The sequence below is a fragment of the Mytilus trossulus genome, chromosome 3 (assembly GCF_036588685.1).
Source record: "Mytilus trossulus isolate FHL-02 chromosome 3, PNRI_Mtr1.1.1.hap1, whole genome shotgun sequence".
NCBI classification, from domain to species: Eukaryota; Metazoa; Mollusca; class Bivalvia; order Mytilida; family Mytilidae; genus Mytilus; species Mytilus trossulus.
This window is the reverse complement of record NC_086375.1, coordinates 80360646-80383367: the sequence shown is the minus strand read 5'-3', so window position 1 is coordinate 80383367 and position 22722 is coordinate 80360646. Positions and strand designations below refer to the sequence as shown.

Sequence of the window (22722 nt, the reverse complement as noted above, 5' to 3'; positions counted from 1 at the left end):
AGACATTGATTGGGATAAAATCACTGTTTTCTAATATAATAAACAATACCAAAGAAGTGCAAAGACTCTCATACCAATTTTCGTGGGTTTCGTGGGTAACAGCGAACCACGACTTTCAGTATTCAACGAAGAATAATCCCGAGAAATGTGTATGGAGTCGGATGTTTATTTCCGGTTATGTTATGCAGTTCTAGTATAGTGTTTACTATCGGGAAACATTGTAACATAACACGTGGTTTTTATTGAAAGAACATACAAGTATTTTGATTAAATCTATCATAAATATATCGAATATCAGTGATAATTTACTTTTTAAAATTGATTGGGAAATAACTGCAAGTTGTTAATTACCGTGTCATAGTTTAGTTTACCAGTGATTAAAACTCAATAGGATTAAGTACGGCGATATTGCCCGTACATAATATTGTTTATGACAGGAACATTTATTTTCACACCTTATACTTATTGTTTATTATATCGTGATTAGGGAAATGAGCTTTCAATCATAAAGTTTTGAATGCCTTATAGAATTCAGACAATAATTTATAAATTGTACAACAAACAAATAATTAGTTGTCTCTGTCCATTATTGTAATCGAAGTTATCAATGAACACTTTAACCTAGAATGACCAAGCGAGGATTTTGACAATTCAAAACTTTTTTAATGAATTCCTTCTTTTTATGTTATGTTTTTTTAATTATCGATCAAACCAAGGAGGTTATATGATCTCCTAAATCAAAAAGAAATCCACGAATGCCGTATCTATTTTTTGTTGTTGTAATCAGCGATCCACGAATTTACATATACCACGAAACGTCTTTTTTCTCTATCCACGAAAATTGATACCCATGAAAATAAATGAATCCACAGTATTTGTTTTTCCTTTGTTATTTGTAAAACCAATGAGTAAAGATATGCGTCACCCTTTTGCCCACATGGAATGATGGTTTATGAAAGGAAATAATAATTTGTAACAACCTGCAACCAATACAGTGACCATATTCAGGACATCCATAACCATAGTTTTGTAATGAAGTTTTAAAACCCATAAAAGATGTCAGGCTTTTATTTTGGTACGTCAGAGTCGCGTTAAATCTACAGCTGACTACTATACATAACAGCAACGCATAAACATATCTATACCTTTTTGATTTGTCTTTTATAGCTTGAAATGGAGTTTTCTATTTCTGTACATGGAGAAATTTGTAACACTGACATTACATTTTATAGAGTAACACAATCCCTGATACTAGTATAGTTCTATGTTCTTTTTTCATAAAAGATAACAAATAACTTTGAGGTAAGCATAAATTTAATACGAATAGCATATACAGTTGTCAATTTAAAATTTTGTTTAAATCTAACAAGTTTATGAATTAAATGTATTGCCTTTGTGATCTCAGAACTGAGACGGAAGGAAGGGGGAAATGTTATTCTTATAAACAAAAATTGATTATACAAATCGTTGTATTCTTTTACACAAAAACTAATAATATTGATTGTTATGCAAATCGTTTTTGACACATAACGCATAAATTATCATATCCTTTGAAATCACTGCGACATTTTAACCACATTTTGGTGTAGATTAGGCACATACTATTCCACACAACTTTCGATACTCACCATATACGAAATTCCCCATTCAGGATTATTCTAAAATAAATCTTGCCAATAGGAGCGTCGTATTGTGGATGATGCATTAAATACAGGATACTTCGGTTCTGGCATGAAAATACGGATTTTTTGTGTTATGTAAATTTACTGTTACGAAATATTAGAAATTATTATAAATTAAGGAATTTATCTCCCTCAGGCAAAGCTCTGATTCCTTTCACGGATTTGGCTATACTTTTTTTACCTTTTGGATAATAGCTCTACATCATTTATATAAGCTTTGGGTTTCAAATATTTTGGCCACGAGCATCACTGAAGAGACATGTATTGTCGAAATGCGCATCTGGCCCAAGAAAATTGGTACCGTTAATTTTATTATACAGTAAGATGTACCTCTCATCGAATCCTTTCTCGTTCGTTTCAATGTTCATTTTTTTAAAACTTTGTAAAATTGTCAAAGAAACCAAACTGAATGTATTTGTTTGTTAATCCACTCTTTATTTAGGGACCTGATAAATTTAACTTCTTCCTGCTTTCGAATCCTTGTAATTTGTATTGTTAGTTGTGCTCTTTTGAAAATAAGATATTTCTTATAGTAAAACATGATTGACAGGTTTCGTGTATTTCCAAGTGAACGTATTGCTCTCCTGTACAAGCAGACGTAATCATCACAATTCTAACTCATTAATATAATACAAGTATTATCTAATCGAAAATTGATATTTCGCAGTTACTTTGATTTTTTTGTTCTTAAACCCAACTAGTTTCTTTTTACTTTATTGCAGAATATACTAAAAAGAGTTTAAGTTACTTATTAACAGTTATAACTGTCATTTTTAAAATTCAGAGACTGAATTTTCGGCTCTCCCTTGACAATATTTGTGAGTCTGGTCTTGAGAAATGATAATAGTCCGTCGGAAGTGGACGATATGTGACAGACCCGTGTTAATTAAAAGAGAGCAATATCTTTTGCACGTAAAACACACCTTTGTAGATTTCGAAAAAGGGCAAGCTAATGCCTCTACATGTGAAGCAGCCCTCGCAAATAGGATTAATATAAGTTGCAATAACTTGTTTCCCAATCCACTATGGATAAATATAATTAACTGAACTAAACTAAATTTAAAATATCAGTTTGACAAAGAATAACAGAGTTTACAGGAGTGATGAAATTTTCCGTCCTCATTTTGATTTTGGTTTTTGGACGTTGATTTCCTATCTGTCCCTCCTTTCGATGTCCTTTTGACAGTATCTGTTGTGTAGTTTTATATTTCACTGAACATCATCTATTCATAACTGGTAAATATACTGAGTGCCAATGAAAACGCAACACTTTTGTTTTTCAAAAAAAAATTATAATTTTTATTTTATTTATATGAGAACTTTGTACAGTTGGTTTAAAATGACTTTTAAGACAATTGACGACAACTTTACGGTTGAGTGATTTTTGGAACAAATGCGAAGTAAGGATTATTTTGAACGGACATAAACCGAGTTCACCGCTTTTCAACATACGCACCATTTTCACGATTTTGTCACTTAAAGCTGGGCTAATGTCATGAATTTTCCCGCCCTTATTTTAAGGAAACTGCAGTAAACATCTGAGTCAATCCCAGGACTGTCTGACAACCAGCGACATGCAGTTTTGGGCATGATCCAATGAAGCCTTTCAATGCATACAATTACGAAAAGACTGAAGTTGTAGCCTCTACAATAACCCAAATCATCCACAATTTCAACCAAAATGGATCATTTAATGATAAGCGTCATCCCGGGTACAAAAAGCAAGAAACACTCAGCCAGACCGATACATTTGGTCTTAAACATATTCGATATTGACTCTGATAGGTGTACAAAGGTCACGAGAGTTCAATGGGGTCACAGTAGATCCTTTGGAGCAATTTCAGTAAAGCACCATTTGCGCAGAAATTGTTAAAGAGCACCAAAGTCTTCCCTTAGTGACATCTAAACGGCCGTAAGACGTAAATATCGAATTTTGTAGACCAAAAATCATTCATTGTGTACCAAAAACCGTCGGTGGCGGTTACATAGACATTTGGCACCCATCTTGGCCAAAAGTCATGTGTTTCGCCCGATTTTGGTCCGACCGATCAAATTTCGCATCAGGTTGGACATGGTTTAGACGGTGAAGACCACCACCAATATCATAAAGTCAGATTGAGTTTGATATGCGGGACAAGTGGAACAACATTCCTCGAGATCACATTAAACGTCCGGGATGATTAATTCCACGGCGCTGTCGAGATTGCGCTGCACAACGGTGTTGTAACATGTTTTGTTAGGACTGTAAGTTGATGATTCGACATTGAATGTTTCGTTTACCTATAGCGTCTAAAAGATGACAATGAAACATTTTTGTTTGATATCGATCTATTGTTAGGATTGTTAATTTTCAAAAACAATTTATTTTGAAAGATTATCATTTCTAATATAAATTTTATTTTTGAAAAACCAAGTGTTGCGTTTTCATTGGCACTCAGTATATTTAAGTCAGGAATTAAGTTAAAAAACATAATCTTAAGGATGTACTTAGGTTAGGTTTTGGAATTTGTTTCAAAAGTTCGGACTCCTTGGTGTTTTTCCATACAATTCAATGTAAAACATTTTTCCCCATGACACCCATTATTTTTTTCATACAAGACTTAATACCTCATGAAAGATCATTTACCAAAATTTTGAACTTTCGAATAAATATATTCATAGAAGTTATCAATTTAACATTGTATAAGATTTTTACAAATAGTTTGTATCCGTGCCGCCATTGATTATGTTCCAATCTAATTTTTAAAAAACCATAAAAAATATGTACGAACAAGTCTATGCAATCATATAATGTCATTTTGTTGGTTGTGTACCCGTTAATATTCAAATAACTGTAACAGTAATATACCACCGTTTAAAAAACATAATTCAATTGAGCAAAAATAATCCAAAATAACATCAACTATAAGAGGAAACTAACGGAAACAACAGAAGCAATGAACTACAACAAAAACAAGCACCAACATACATAGATGAAAATCATAGTTATTCCGTACCATTGTAAACTCGTACCACTAAAAATCACTGTAAGCGTAGTACATGTTGTAGACAGTTAACCAATGACCTGCGCATAGCAAATGCGAATGACCCACCTTCACCCCGAGTGCATGATGTTAAAAGTTTGGATAATATGACAGATAATTATAAAACAGTTGGTCAAACATTTTGGGGTTGAAAGATATGTTTTCTTTAAAATGAGCCATATTCAAAAAAGTTTTAATTATTAAGGTAAATTCTTGAAAACTACTCATTTTTTTTTCATCCATAAAATTTTATAAAAAAACAAGAAATAATTGTAACATAATGCTGTTACGAAGTCTCCCAAACAAAACTCCCATAATTATTCATTCCCATGGCCGCCTGACATTTGAGGGCAAAGTCTAGTACACATTAGAAAGGTCTAGCAAAGTGGTATACATATATGACGTCTATAGGATTTGACTTGCATGCCATTCAATCTTTTTGAAATGGCAAAGAGGAATTAATATGGTTTAGGAGTTAGTATCTCAATCTTGTACAAGTTCTCAAAACACACGCAAGAGGGGGTTGGGTGACTCAAGGGACTACCCCTATATTTCATTTTATTTTTTTTTATTTTCCCATACATATACATATATGGTTCAGGAGTGGGGATCTCAATTGATATCAAGTTTTCAAACAGGAGGGGTTTGAGGTGGTCCCAGTGACTTCCCCTATATTTCATTTATTTGTTTACATTGTCTAATACGTGAATATATGGGCGTATGACATTTGCGCCGATTTTGAAAATTTTCATTCTTTCATTTGCGCCGATTTCATTTTTTCATTTGCGCCGATTTTTTATTTGCTCCTAATTAGATTTACAGGTAAATTAATACTTGTACATGTACTATACCACTGGTAAAATTTGATTCTTAATGCTTTTCATTTATGTTTAAGATAATTTTGATTCATATTTTTCTGCAACTTCATTGTAACATGATAGACATATTGCACACTGAAACTAGCCGAGGAGACAATTCTTTAATCGTCAAGGGCCATACATATCGGAAGATAAGTGTCCTGAAATATAACAACATATCTTACTAATGTACTATAAAACTGTGTAAAGCCAGAGTCACCACGGATTTTATTGTCAAAACACAGATCGAGCATAAATATGTGGCAGATGTCCGAAAGATTGAGGCTAAAGAACTACGGTTACGTTCAGGGAAAATGTCTGGAGATGTATCTTGTAGGCATTCTTCCACCTTCCCACTGTGAGCAGGGGACAACAGTTGTATACATGTTATGATTGACAATTCATAAATGTGTACAAGTGGCTAATGGAAGAGGTCTATAATGTTAAATGAAAAATAACATGACTTGGATGGAGAGTTCTCTCATTGGCACTCATATCACATCTTCTTATATCTATTCACCTGTAATTTACCTGTAAAAAATATCGGCGCAAATGAAAGAAAATATCGGCGCAAATGAAAGAAAAAATCGGCGCAAATGAAGTGCAGATCGGCGCAAATGCAAAACGCCGGAATATATATTGTTGAGGGGTGGGAATCTCATCTGTTTCCAAGTTATCAAACAGGAGGGGGTAGGGTTACCCTATGGATTCCCTCTATATATATTTCATTTGATTAGTTCTTTTGTCCCATACATGAATATATATGGTTGAATTCAAAGGTGGGGGTCTCGACTGTTTCAATGTTCCCAAAAAGGAGGGATGAGGTGGCCGCTGGTACTCCCCCGTGTTCCGGTTGATTTGTTATATAGTCCCATACATGAGCACATATAGATGAGGATCTCGACTGTTTCCAAGTTCTTAAACAGGAGGGTATACAGTGGCCATAGGGACTCCCCTATAATTTATTTGATTTGTTATATTGTCCCATGCATGAATATGTATGTGTTAAGGGTGGGGATCACGACCGTTTTCGAATTCTCAAACCGGAAGGGGAGAGTGGCACCAGGAACTCCGCCTATATTTCATATGATTTGTTACATATGGTTTAGGGTGGGGATCCCGACTGTTTCAAAGTTTCAAAACAGGAGGGGTAGCGTGACCCCAGGGACTCCTCCTGTATTTCTTTTGACGATTAGTTATATTGTCTCATACATGAATATATATGGTTGAGGGGTGGGGATCTCGAATGTTTCCAAGTTCTTAAACAGGAGGGGGTGGGTGACCCTAGGGACTTCCCCTATATTTCATTTCATTAGTTATAAAGTCTCATACATGAGTGTATATGGTTGAGGGGTAGGGATCTCATCCATTTTAAAGTTATCGAACAGAAGGGAGTAGAGTGGTTCGAAGGACTCCACCTTTATATCATATAATCTAGTTCCACTATTTGTGAAAATAAAGTAAAAAACTTGCAGCTATTTAAACTGGCAAATCAAAATTGAGAAATAAAAAAGAAGTTAATACCCATTGAAATTGCAGTACCTACGTTATATGTTTACACTTTAAACATGCAATACCAACATTTATCACTGATAAAGAAAATGTATACTGTAACCGGCAGGACAATATATATTGTTATATATGCTGTTGCCAACTGTCACATTATTTAGGATTTTGACATTAAAATTTGTCAAAAAGTAATTTTGAGTTTCTGTATAAAATATTTTCTGCTTTTTCTTTCTTTTACATTTTAGTTCTAGTGTTAATATTTATTTACCATGCATAGATGTATTTTGTCACCTGTCTGGATTTTTGTACTTGGTCGCCCAAACCCGGAATCGGATCCGATATGATAATTGTCTTCTCTCGGCAACCATTTTGTTATCAATGTTGTTTTTGTCAGATACGATTTTACTCGAATTTACACTTTATTTGTCGGCGATTTTCTGTATAAAGCTAGCGGTTGAACAAAATGAACATCACTGTCATGAATAATAATGATAAAAATAGGTTTGCAGATCGTTTATTTGGAGACTTTGATAAAAAGGTTTGCAAAGGTATTTTTTTATTTTCTTTTAGGTGGAAGGTCTGTCGGGCGTAGCTCGTAACCAAGTCGAAAGTCCGTCTGCAAAAGTGGATCGTCGCAGACTTCGAACCACCGCTTATTTGAACCTCTGCCTCCAAAAGATACGAAAATTTTGTTGTCTAATTTAAAATTGCCGCCAACAGCATAAACAGGTGAATGTGTTTAAAATAGATTACTGACGTAGTTGACTACGTTTTGACGACAAAATAATATTCTTACGACTTATTGCCATTTGGGAAAACTAAACTACTTGTCTTTAGGAATTTGGCGATTAAATATTTCATACATTTGTTCATTGTCATCTTAGCCAAAAGAGCTAAGGGGATAATAAACTACATAAGGATTCCTGATGTGCTCTACTTCCAATGTGCAACTTCAAAATGTTGGGTTATTCAACGACCATTTAAGGTTTTTCTGGTAATATTTTTTGTTATCCAGAATTAAAAGTATGAAAAAATGTCACATTAGTTATAAAAAACATAATATCCAGTTAGATATAACACAGGCACTTGTCTCAGAAAAAAAATTCCTATATACCTTATTATAACACAAGGTACTTAACTTGCATTTTAGAAAAATGTTGGGTGGTGACGAAGTTCCGTTATATGCCGCTTTATAGGCTGTTAATCCCACTAAAGCTTGTTTTATCGTAAATCTAAATTGATTTATCTTTACAATGGTGTATAACATGCCTACATTTATTGTCGGAATCATCCGTAGCAATCCTACCAAAGTATGTCAATCGTTATAATTTTTCAAACCGCTGAAGAATTGGCAATAAACGCGTCATATTCCTTGTATATCTCGGTTTCCGATTGGTCAATTCTATGGGAAAGTCTAAATGATTCTCGGAGTTATCTGATCTTGGTTCATTTCATACGCAAAGTCAAGAGAGAGTCTAAAAGACATTAACGTCATGGGAAAATTTATAACTTATTAGACATACCACAAACAACATTTGTTAGATTTTTTCACGGTATCTCATACAATTTTACTAACTGTATGATAAGTTCTATTCATACGAAAACTAACAGGGTTTTTTTAAAACGATTTTTATAATAAATCATTTACTGCGGCCGTTTATTGCCAATTCTTCAGCGGTTTGCAAAATTATTACGATTGACATACTTTGGTAGGATTGCTACGGATGATTCCAACAACAAATGTAAGCATGTTATACACCATTGTATAGATAAATCAATTTAGAATTACGATGTAACAAGCTTTAGTGGGGTTGACAGCCTATAAAGCGGCATATAACGGAACTTCGTCACCACCTAACATTTTTCTAAAATGCAAGTTAAGTACCTTGTGTTATAATAAGGTATATAGGAATTTTTTTTCTGAGACAAGTGCCTGTGAGATATAAGATAAGTTAATATACGATAAGAAAACTTTATTTTGATTTGACATAAGTACAAATAAGCAACACAAGCTCTAAGGAGCTTTTGACCGAATATAAAAAACATAAAAATAACATAAAAACAGTGTATTTTCACATATAAAACCACCTGTAATACATGAATTAAATATTCTATCAAAATAATCAGTTAATTGAATTTCGTATATTTTTTCAAAGATTTTAGAAAATATGGGTAAGCTTATAACTGGTTTATACTTTGTTTTTAATATTGGGTTACTCGTTTGATGAAGGGGGTCGCTTGAGCTTCTTTAAGTTTATCGGGGAAACAATTATTATCAATTGACAAATTTACAAGAGTTGTCAGTTGTGGTGCAATATAAGATTTACAATTTTTTACTATTTTTGCTGGAAAACCATCAGCTCCTGTAGCCTTCTTTATGTTTTTTTATTCAAATTTTTTTCGACATTTCATAAGATACTTTTTTAAATTAAAAATCCGAATTGTGCTTTCTGTTATCCAAAATTTCTTTTATACTCGGTTGATTTGAGGAGTCATATACAACATCTGCTCCAATTTGGCTGCTACTGAGGAGAAAAAAATTATTAAAATCATTTGAAGCTTTAATTGAACAATTTACAATTTTGTCATTTTCACATAATAAAATGTTTTGCTCTCCACAGTTCCCCTTGTGAGAAAAATGTTTTGACTGTTTTCCAAAAATCGCATGATTTTGACCCACCTTTCACTCAATACCTCTTAAGTCTGTAAAATGTATATAATTTGAAAGTATGATGACCAATTTGAAGCTAATGTCCCTTGTCTATTGGATAGAAAATATCATTGCAGATATAGATTATGACAGTATTGTCAGTTTCACCCAAAGAAAATATTAATTTTTAATGAATAATTCATAGCAGTTGATCAAAATTATTTCCAAAATTAAATTCTTAATGTCTAAAAATAACAATGAAATGTAAATAAACTCATCATAGATACCAGGATTAAATTTAGTATACTCCACACGCGCGTTTCGTCTACAAAAGACTCACCAGTGACGCTTGAATCCAAAAAAAGTTAAAAAGGCCAACCGTTTCCTGTTAAGGGGTTCCCGAATTTTCCCACCAAAAGCACATGGTTTTCAACAATTGTAAACAAAGTTGAAATCTCACATACATAGCATGCAAATAAAAATAAGGAACAAATTTCGAATGAAGTAAAAACATGCTTGACCAGAGCAAGCAAAAGCAGCATAAATAATAAACAGCTCAAGAATTATCTGCAAGCAGAACAGCGACATTCCAAACAGTTCCAGGACTGAACAAGGCTTTTAAAATGTGAAACTGTTTTCAGTCCTGAAATGGTTTGGAAGGCTGTTCCATAAATAAGCAGCAGCAAATATGAACGATTTTTTTTTTACCGTAACGGGTTGACTTTACCTGTGGAATTTCAAGAATATTTACATACCTGAAAGGAATATTTAGATTTTTGACATTCACCAAATTTTGTAAGCACAAAGGAGCTATGTTGTTTATAATTTAAAAGTTTCTAGAGCCATTGTTTTTATCCGTCTGATCTGCAAGGAGGGCACCTTAGCTTTAAGTAAGAGGTCCTCATAGGAGCTGGTAAAGTCCTGTAACTTTTCTAGTTTTTGGGAATTTTCCCAGTGCAAAAAAGCCATGCAAAAGGGCTAAAATTAAAATTAGTAAGAATAAAAGAACTGAGCCTAAACGTTTTAAAATATTTAATTGATGTGATGCCTTCCTGCAGATTGAGCTGATATGAACATCAAAATTTAGCTGGTAGTCTATTTCAATGCCTAATAGTTTTACTGTTTTTCACATGTGAGGTTCGAATTTTATTCATATTATTTTCGACATTATCATAAGATACTTTTTTAAATTCAAATCCGAATTGTGCTTTCTGTTATCCAAAATTTCTTTTATACTCGGGTGATTTGAGGAGTCATATAGAAGGAGTCATGCGCGTCTGGCGTATAAAATTATAATCCTGGTACTTTTGATAACTATTTACACCACTGGGTCGATGCCACTGCTGGTGGACGTTTCGTTCCCGAGGGTATCACCAGCCCAGTAGTCAGCACTTCGGTGTTGACATGAATATCAATTATATGGTCATTTTTATAAATTTTCTGTTTACAAAACTTTGAATTTTTCGCAAAACTAAGGATTTTCTTACCCCAGGAGTAGATTACCTTAGCCGTATTTGGCACAACTTTTTTGGAATTTTGGGTCCTCAATGCTCTTCAACTTTGTATTTGTTTGGCTTTTTAACTATTTTGATCTGAGCGTCACTGATGAGTCTTATGTAGACGAAACGCGCGTCTGGCGTATAAAATTATAATCCTGGTACTTTTGATAACTATATACAACATCTGCTCCAATTTTGTCTGCTACTGAGGAGAAAAAATTTTAAAAATCATTTGAAGCTTCAATTGAACAATTTACAATTTTGTCATTTTCACATAATAAAATGTTTTGCTCTCCACAGTATACATGCAACTAGCCTTTTATTGTATAGCAATATCATATTTGAAAGCAGAGACATATAATACAATTATATGTCTCTGTTGAAAGTAACAAGAATGTGTCCATAGTACACGAATGCCCGAATAGCACTATCATTTTCTATGTTCATTGGACCGTGAAATTGGGGTCAAAACTTTAATTTGGAATTAAAATTAGAAAGATCATATCATAGGGAACATGTGTACTAAGTTTCAAGTTGATGTAACTTTAACTTCATCAAAATCTACCTTGACCAAAAACTTTAACCTGAACTTCGCACTATCATTTTCTATGTTCAGTCGACCATGAAATTGGGGTCAAAACTATAATTTGGCAGTAAAATTAGAAAGATCATATCATGGGGAACATGTGTACTAAGTTTCAAGTTGATTGGACTTCAACTTCTTCAAAAACTACCTTGACCAAAAACTTTAACTTGAAGCGAACAGACGCACAGACTGACGAACGAACGGAGGCACAGACCAGAAAACATAATGCCCCTCTACTATCGTAGGTGGGGCATAAAAATTGTTTTAAACTAATATTTTGTTGTTGATGACGTCATGAATTTTGACGATTTATTGCACTAGTGCAATATTGGAATTTAGTGCACGCTAACTTTTGGTTACTTTCTGTGGGAAATATTATACTGCTATACAATAATATAGGGTTATTGTACCAATATTGGGGAATATTGTCCCGAGTAGAATTTTATATTGCACGAGCTTACAAGGGACAATATTCCCCAATATTCATGCAATAACCCTTTATTGCATAGCAATATAATATTTGAAAGTAAATTTATAAATTGTTATTAGGATGGAGAGTCGTCTCATTGGCACTCATACCACATCTCCCTATATATATATTACGTATAAATAAACAATTATTACAGACATCGCTTCGAGAATATATTACTTTTCATGACAATGGGTTGATCAAGGCTAAGTGTTTATCTGATTCCTACTACATACTATAAGATTGATGATCTGGTATTCATTTATATACCAATAAGAACACAATTTGATGTCAACCGATCCAAACATAGTTTTAGGAAGAAAAGAGGAAAAAAATGTGTAGATGTATAGCAGATTTATGTAAGCAATGTTAATACATTTGTTACATAGTGGTAATGTAAGGCATATATGCTAAATGTTTAGGCATTGCATTGAGTCTTTACTGCAGATAAATACTACTGATATTTATAAACAGAATTAAACAAGTTAAAAGAAAGTTAAAACAATATCTCTTAATGGATATGTACACACTTAAATGCTTGATCTAGAGGATGAAACATATACACATTGTTGAAGGGAATGCATATTTAAGTTATCGAGTCGAACGGAATTCTAGGAGTAACAACATAGATTCTTGCAGACCACACAATAATTTTCCTAAAGGCAGAACAATGCCGTTTCTTCTTTTAAACAATGAATAGATCATGTATAGTTGAATTTCACTTACTTATTTTTGAAATTCAAATCGCATTTGATACGCCTTTAGCCTGTATGAATATATGTGACGTTACACATTTGCTAAAATGAAGCTCATATGGTACTTAATAAATTCCGAAAATTATAGTGCTTCATCGCCACTGTGTTATAGAGTACGCAAAAGTACTTCAAGCTTTAAGGGTAAATTAACCTTTAGTTAATTTTCCATATCAAATATAACACTCAGATTCAATTAAAATGTTTAATTTTAAGTATGTTGATTCATTTCAGAGGTGTCGTCAGTTTGTGAGAGGCACAAAAGACGGCATGCAAACGAAGACGACGAAAATGTCTACTCTGAAATTAGAGTCAAAGATGGTCAGACCAATGACAACTTACAGGAGAAAATTATCACAGTGTGATCTGCATTACCAATATAACCCTTAGTCCCTAAAAGACCAAAAAGGATTATCTCGCATTTACAACTACCTATATAATATGCTGACAAAGTACTCTGAACCAATTGATAATATTGGAACTGATTGCCAATACACAGATCAGACAGACAGACTAAATGAAAGCTGACTAATCTGAATTTCCTTATCAAACTTAATTTGATATACAATCACATGGCTCTCAATTGTGTGTGTTCTGTAAAGAAAAAAACAACAGCATTTGCATGTGTTTATAGAATTAAAAAGTAAAATCACAAAAATACTGAACCTAGAGGAAAACCAACCTGGAATGGCGGATTAGTCCACAATCACATGGCAAAATCAAATAACAAAACGTATCAAAAACAAATGGACAAGAACTGTCACACTCCTGACTCGGCACAGGCATTCTCAAATGCAGAAAACGGTGGACTAAACCCGGTTCCGTAGCGCCAACCCTCTCACCCTAATGACAGTCTCTAAAATTTTTTCTTGATGTTTTGAATCTACATAATTGAAAACTGAACCCCCTCCCCCTAAAGACCTCAGATTTTCAAATTTTCATAGCTATTCAAACTACTTTATTTAGTTATTATGCTGAACCTAATGTCTATTTCAAATTCATTACAGGGGATTCATCTTTCCAGGGTGGTGGGGGTATTGTACAATTCCCAACTGATAATTGATTGAAGGTTTATTTTTCGATATTTTTAATTTTGACCAAAGGTTCAATTTTTCGGGATTCGATTTTCTGTAAAACAATTCTCAAAATAAAGGTTCATAAAAAGTTGAGACCTAGCCACCAGATTATTAATCCTAAGGATGTATACTGGAACATTTGGTGAAAAAAAACAAACAAGTCAAATTTATCTTTTAAGTTTCTTTAATAATTAAAAGAAAATACATATAGCACCTCTAAGTAAATGAGAATTAAAATAAAACTGGTTTTATAGAATGTCTTCATGCCAGAAGAACTTAAAAATCAATATCTAAAGAAACTGAATATAAATAGTTTAAGTTCTGTATTACAGTCCTTGGATGGTGTAAACTTCCCACTAACACCATACACCATTACACCATACACCATACACCATTACACCATACACCTTGTACCATTACACCATACACGTTACACCTTTGCACCATACACCTTACACTTTACACCATACACCATTCCCCATTCTATCTACACGATCCGAAATTACCCATAATGCAATTAAATTTTAAATATTAAGATTTTTATTATGTTTATGCTAACAATCCTAAAAAATGAAATAAAAAAAACTTCGTTTGCAACCAATGAAAGGTCGTACATTATCATTCACACCATTCCCGATCGCACGTTACACAATTACACCATTCCTCATACACCATTACACCATTCCCCTTACACCATACACCATAGCACCATACACCTTACACCATTGCACCATATGCCATACACCATTACACCATACACGTTGTTTTGGGAAGTTTACACCATCCAAGGGCTGTAACTAGATTTTACAAAATTATGTTTTTTTCCTTCCTGAAGGAAAAAGAATATCATACTTATAACTTTGTTTATGCACATATACTTCCGACTTAATTTTTATATTGAATTTTGAAGGTTCTTTTATTCTTGTTTTAAAACAAATCTTCAATATCAAACATTTTTATTGTGTGGAAGTACAAAATGTTCTGAAACTCATTGGCACTCACACCACATCTTCCTATATCTATTTATTCCATCAGCTTCAGAATTGATTTAAAAGTCATTGCATTTTCAACCTTTCAAAACAAATAGAGGTTAACCCTGAAAATAAGGGAAGCATATTGGTGCATAAATGCATAAGCTGACTAGATTGTGATCTTGATGGGTTTAAAGAAGCAAAATATAAAACTTTTCACGGAAGAGGTAAAAAGAGGGAGGGGGGATAACAAAATTCATAAAAATTTGCAATTTATTTACCCTGATCTTCAAATAGAACTCCATATATCAAGATTCATTCCCTTTATTATGAAGAAGCATTATGAAATGTTACATACATTGGTGTAATAATACCAAAAAATAAATAATGAATGATTATTTTACAATAATGAATACAGTAACTATGTAAATCATGATTAGTGTATATCCTTAATATATTATCTTTTTGAAGAATAAACATATTTTCCAAACAATTAAAAAAAATTAAGACTGCTGTCCAACACCGAGGATCCTTTATAATATTTAAAGCAAATATTACAGAGGTCATGAAAACATGTATAAATAAGAGGTAAATATTTAAAATCAGCATATATTAGCAATTTGCAAAATAAATCGAACTTCAAAAACAGAACAAACCTGTATATTCAACATCATATGTCATTTGTATGTGAGTGCATGATAATTAATAATCAGTATTTGTGATGTATGATATAAATGCTACTGAACACATATGGGTAGCTTAAAAGATAATGACTAGATTTACTCTGCTAATTATTAATGTTGTTTGTGTTAAATTTAGAGTGCACATGCTGAAATATCGTGTGCTTAAATTTATGTTGAAGGTCTTATTTAATGAAAAGGTCATACAACAATTTACATAAAATTAATATTGTAAATGATCCATGATAAGGAGGTACAGTCAGATGAACATGCATAGCTAACATCATTCCATAAACCTAATATGATTACCTATTTGCTTCTTGTTTATAAGAAAGGATCTTTTTTGGCACTGCATATGATATTGTTTTTCTTTGGGTGTTAATGACTTCTTAACACTAAACCCATATATGTGGAAGTCCAATATGTTCTGAAAAAAGAACTTTCTTCCATCAGCTTCAGAATTGATTTAAAACTCCTTGCTTTTTCAACCTTTCAAAATAAATGGAGGTTAAACATAAAAATAATGGAAGCATATGGGTGCATAAGCTGACAAATTTGTAATCTTTATGGGTATAAAGTAGCAAAATTTAAAACTTTTCCCAGAAGAGCTAAAAAGAGGAAGGGGGAATAACAAAAATCAGAGAAGGGTGCAATTAGTTTACCCTGATCTTCAAATCTCAATATCTCTATCTATAATAATTTTCAAGATAATAACCAAAAACAGCAAAATTTTCTTAAAATTACCAATTCAGGGGCAGCAACCCAACAACGTGTTGTTCGATTCATATGAAATTTTAAGGGCAGATAGATCTTGACCATATAAACAATTTATACCCTTGTCAGATTTGCTCTAAATGCTTTGGTTTTTTAAGTTATAAGCCAAACACTGCACTTTACCCCTATGTTCTATTTTTAGCCATGTCGGCCATTTTGGTTGGTTGACCGGGTCAACAGACACAATTTTTTAACAAGATACTCTAATGATCATTGTGGCCAAGTTTGGTTTAATTTGGCCCAGTAGTTTCAGAGAAGAAGACTTTTGTAAAAGATAACTAAGATTTACGAACTAGAGGCTCTAAAGAGCCTGTGTCGCTCACCTTGGTCTATGTGAATATTAAATAAAGGACGCATATGGATTCATGACAAAATTGTGTTTTGGTGATGGTGATGTGTTTGTACATCTTACTTTACCAAACATTCTTGCTGCTTACAATTATCTTTATCTATAATGAACTTGGCCCAGTAGTTTCAGAGGAGAAGATTTTTGTAAAAGATTACTAAGATTTACGAAAAATGTTTAAAAATTAACTATAAAGGGCAATAACTCCTAAAGGGGGCAACTCATCATTTCAGTCATGTTGACTTATTTGTAGATCTAACTTTGCCGACATTTATTGCTTTTTACAGTTTATATCTATATATAATAATATTCAAGATCATAAAAAAACAGCAACATTTCCTTAAAATTACCAATTCAGGGGCAGCAACTCAACAACTGATTGTCCGATTCATCTGAAAATTTCAGGGCAGATAGATCTTGACCTGATAAACAATTTTACTTCATGTCAGATTTGCTTTAAATGCTTTGGTTTTTGAGGTATAAGCCAAAAACTGAATTTTACCTCTTTGTTCTATTTTTAGCCGTGGCAGCCATCTTGGTTAGCTACTCGGGTCATGCCACACATTCTTTTAACAAGATAACCAAATTATGATTGTGGCTAAGTTGGGTTAATTTGGCCCAGTAGTTTCAGAGGAGAAGATTTTTGTACAAGATAACTAAGATTTATGAAAAATGGTTAAAAATTTACTATAAAGGGCAACAACTCCTAAAGGGGTCAACTGACCATTTCATTCATGTTGACTTATTTGTAAATCTGACTTTGCTGAACATTATTGCTGTTTACAGTTTATCTCTATCTATAATATTATTCAAGATAATAACAAAAAACAGCAAAATTACCAATTCAGGGGCAGCAACCCAACAACGGGTTGTTCGACTCATCTGAAAATTAGATCTTGACCTGATAAACAATTAAACCCCATGTCAGATTTGCTCTAAATGCTTTGGTTTTTGAGTTATAAGCCAAAAACTGCATTTTACCCCTATGTTCTATTTTTAGCCGTGGTGGCCATCTTGTTTGGTTTAGTGGGTCACGCCACACATATTTTAAACTAGAAACCCCAATGATAACTGTGGCTAAGTTTGGTTAAATTTGGCCCAGTGGTTTCAGGAGAAGATTTTTGTAAAAGTTAACGACGACAGATGCAGGACGACAAGTGATGAGAAAAGCTCACTTGGCCCTTTGAGCCAGATGAGCTAAAAAAAATGAATGATTCTTTTACAATAATGAATACAGTAAATATGTAAATCATGTTTAGTGTATATCCTTAATATAATAACGCTTTGATGCTTTAAAAAAAAAAAAAGTTCATAAGAATAAATATATTTTCCAAACAAATCAAGACTGCTTTCAAACACTTAGGATCCTTTATAATATTTAACACAGATATTACCGAGGTTATTAAAACATGTATAAATAAGAGGTAAATATTTAAAAACAGCATAAACTAGCAATTAGCAAAATAAATCAAACTTCAAAAAACAGAAAAAAACTGTATATTCAACATCATATGTCATTTGTATGTGAGTGCATGAAAATTAACAAGTGGATAGCTTAAAAGATAATGACTAGATTTACTCTGCGAATTATCAAAGATGTTTGTATTAAATTAAGAGTGCACATGTTGAAGTCTCATGCTTTAATTTACGGATCATGATTGAATTTATGTTGAAGGTCTTATTAAAAGGTTAAGGTCATACAACAAATATTACATAAAATATTGTAAATTTATGATCCATGATAATGAGGTCCGGTCAGATGTACATGCATAGCTAACATCCTTCCATAAACCTAATATGATTACCTATTTGCTACTTGTTTATAAGAAATTTGGCACTGAACAAGGTATTGTTTTTCTTTATGTTTTGGATTGATCTGATAAAGTAATCCCTTTTTAACTGATTTTATAGTTAGTTTATATGTGGTGCTGTCCAAGGTAAAATGAGGATTTGGTGCAGCCAAGCATGTTTTACTACGTTACATTCTGTTAGTGACAGTGTTATTTGGGCATTAATGTTTGTTGCTTTTTATCATATCTGTTGTTTGCTCATTGTTTTGAACATTAATCAGGCCATTTCCATTCTTGTTTGAATTGTTATATTTTTGTCATTTATTTTAAAAGGAAAACCCAAGGTCCAAACTTTTATCAAGTTAGCAAAATTTGATGCAGGAATGCAGATACTAAATGTGAACCTTCATTTAAAAGAACCAATTTATAAAAATATAACTTACAAGAATATTAAAATTTTTACAAGTGAAGATAATTTTTAGTTGTTTTGAAAAGTTTATAAATATGCATTTCAAGGGGAAGTAACTCTAAAACGGTCCATTTTCTGGAGAATTCTACATGGAATTTTCCTATTTTGTATTTTAGCAGGAAATAATGTGCGTGACCCTATCTGTTCTTTTGATATTCTCAAAGCATTGTCTGTAAGCTATCTTTTCCTAATTTATTTTACAATTCTATCATTTTGTTTAGTAGTTAATAACAAAATAGTTTTCCAATATAATCCTTACAAAATAATCTGTACTCTTGTCACAATCTGTAGCTTGAAAAAAATGTGCAGTTGTAACAAGTATATAAGATAACTTGCTTAACCAGTGGAACATATTTCACAAACGGAACTTATTTCACCAGGTGAGGAACAAATCTCTACAAATCTAGAACTTATTTCACTAGGTAAGGAACAAATTTCACTAACACAGAACCTATATCACCAGGTAAAGTGTAGAACTTATTTCATAGAGATAGAACAAATTATATAGAAATTGTCTATAAAAATAGGTCTCCCAGAACATATTTCTTATGAAATTAGTTCCACTGGAACTTTTTTCACTGGAACAAATTTTGGCTCACACAGTGACCTATCATTTTTATTATATTTTTGAACATGTATTAATAGATTCTACATTTTGGCAAAGCATGAGCAAATTCTATCATTTTTATTTTAGACTCCCATACCACCTTAACCTTTAATAGTGTACTTTGCAATTTGGGGTTTTTGCAAAGTTTGCTCATTGTTGAAAACCAAATGGTGAACTACAATTGATTATACCTTTGTCATTTGCAATCATACCACTTCTGATTTTTATATGAGGTCAAATGAACTCTGCCAGACAGCTATCGTACATGTGCACAGTACAAACTGTCTATAAGCTGAACATAGTTAACCTATTGCAAGTATCTGAAAAACATAATCAATCATAAAACATTACATTGGCTAATGGATAATGACAATAAGGTCAAAGTCAGATAAACCTTGAAATCCTGACATTCAGACTTGAACATCTCACAATCTTTCCGTACACAAAAATAAATAAGACCTATTTCTGATAGTTTCCGAGAAACGAACTAAATAAAAATAAATTGCTTCGCCCAGCGCAGCTGGATACAACTACAGAGGTCCAACCTGAACAGTTTGGGCAAAAATGGACACAATATTCATGCTTGATAAAGGTCTGAATTTAGATTGTAATAAAATAATTGACACATAATAGGTTATTGACACAGATTAACTGTGCAATTACACTATGCTGTTGGGTATTGACCCCCCAAATTATATTTGAAGAAATTTTACTTTTCTAAAATCAGAATTGAGAAGAAAAAAAATGCCCCCTTCCTCTATTTCAACATTACATTGTACTTGAAGTACAGTTTGGATAACCTCCCTTCACTGCTTATACAATGTCTGAAGTTATTGTCCTTTAAAAAGGAAACCCTTGTTTTTCACCCTTTTAAGCCCCTAATTCCTAATTTTTTTTAGCCATAACTCCTCAAAGCCAATCATATCCATCCCTTTGTGGTATGGGAACTTGTGGTATAATTTCAGAGAGATCCATACACCTCTCTTGTTCTTGTCTCGAAAGTAAAAAAAATGCTTTTTTGGGTCCCTTTATGGCCCCTTTTTCCTAAATTGTTAAAGTCATAAGAAACCTCAAATCAAAAAAAATAATGCATATTTTTTTTATATAATGCATATTTTTTTTATAACTCAATGGATAGTTTTCATTGTAAAACTTATGTAGTATACTTTTTTCTGAAGACAATTCTTTACTTTATTCATATTTAGAAGAAGTTTACTTTATTTGAATTGCTTCCTTCCAGCAAGCAATTCCCCCGATATATTTTCCGTATGCAAGGTGACCTCAGTGTGACCCATCTCGTAAAAATCCGGTGACCGCAATACGCATGGATGTCCTTAAAATAAAATATTATCTGAATTTACATGTTAAACACGTGCTCAATTTCCATGCTTTTTTGTTTATTTTTCGTCAATTGTTGACAAACAGGTGACGATCGTTAAACTTCGGCTTCAAAACACAAACTTTAATTATCTGCTATATTTTCACAACAACACTGACCGATTGAAAAAAAAATTGATGATTATACGAAATTTACACGAAAAAAATAATAATTTCGATCACAGAAGACTAAGTTTATGATGTTTGTATGCATTGGTTTAAAAATTGGAAGAACATTATTTTTCACCGGTCACTCGTTTCTTATGACTTTAAGACAATAACCCATTAATCAATCCCAATTTTCCTTTTGTAGTAATTTACCTTGTGTATAAATTTCATAGATTTCTATTTACTTATACTAAAGTTATTGTCAAGAAACCAAATGCTTTTGTGCGATGCTGACTATGCTGTGATACCAGTATATGACATGGTCATATAAAAACATTTGTATTGACCAATTGCAATGAACCACGAAAATGTGGTGAAGGTTAAATGAAAGCTTAATACAATTTTAGTGCTTTCTACATTACAGAATAACGGTTGTGTATGTACAAGCACTTTTGTACCTTCTGCTAATATGGTAAATGTTCTTTTCTTCCAGTTTGAAAGAGCCTTTGTAGCATCTTAATATACACTTTGTCTTCAAGTCCTCTATTTCTTGTCATTTTATAGTTGTAGTAGTTGATTGGAATCAATGAACCAAACTCATAAGGAATACACTCAGGTCCATCCACAGACACTGGAATAACACGAAACATCTTGTCTGTATCAGATAATGAATTCACTAAAAGACCTTCATTTTTAAAACGTTGTATCATTTCTGTACTCCTTTTAGTAAAAAAAATAAGTATATATCTTGCCACATCAAAAAGTTTCTCATCACTGCTGATTTTACTACCTTTAAATAACATTTCTTGACTAAAACCAATCTTTATATCTAACTGCCACTCTTTATCTAACGCTTTAATATGCTGAAAAAATTCTTCTGCTTCTCTTTCATCTTCTGTTTCACATACTATAACAGCATCATAGATCTCTTTATCTACAAAAATAATAATAAGATAATTCAATTAAAGTTGCATTTGTTCTTCATTATTGATTACTAATTTATTTAACTTTTTGTTGGTTGATAAACAGCTTTGTCCATCAGATGTGGTTATTACAAAACTTATTGACAGATTAAGAGTTTAGATGATAAATGAATAACAGGACTAGAAATCTGACAGTGTAGTTTACAGTTTTTATGATTGATTTTTACAAAGGAAATAAAACATAGGTTGAACCCACACATGTTCGATTTTTTGCCATTGCAGCCATCTCGAATTGTTTGCTGGGTCACCAGACATATTTTTTAAACAAGATACTCCAATGAATATTGTAGCAAAGTTTTGCCCAGTAGTTTCAGAGTAGAATATTTTGGTAAAAGTTAAAGACAAGTGATGAGAAAAGCTCACATCTAATAAAATCACTATGATACTCTTGATGCTCTATCCTCCTAATAATAAGATTTCTATATATACTTCCAATATTTTAAACAAATTTGTGATTCTATTTTAACATTTTGTATTGGTTTTAAGTTATTTTGAAAAAGAAATCCACAAAAAT

At 32.5% G+C, this 22722-nt stretch overlaps 1 protein-coding gene across 2 annotated transcripts in view; it reads right to left on the bottom strand.

Annotated features, from left to right (window-relative positions):
* Positions 1 to 15922: 15922 nt before the first annotated feature.
* The window catches only part of LOC134712574 (uncharacterized), a 55740-nt gene continuing 48940 nt past the window's right edge, over positions 15923 to 22722 (bottom strand). For both annotated transcript variants that reach the window (XM_063574277.1, XM_063574278.1), the window contains exon 13: positions 15923 to 22159. In XM_063574277.1, the coding sequence (XP_063430347.1) occupies positions 21690 to 22159 (470 nt within the window). In that variant the 3' untranslated portion in view covers positions 15923 to 21689. The remainder of the gene's footprint in view (positions 22160 to 22722) is intronic.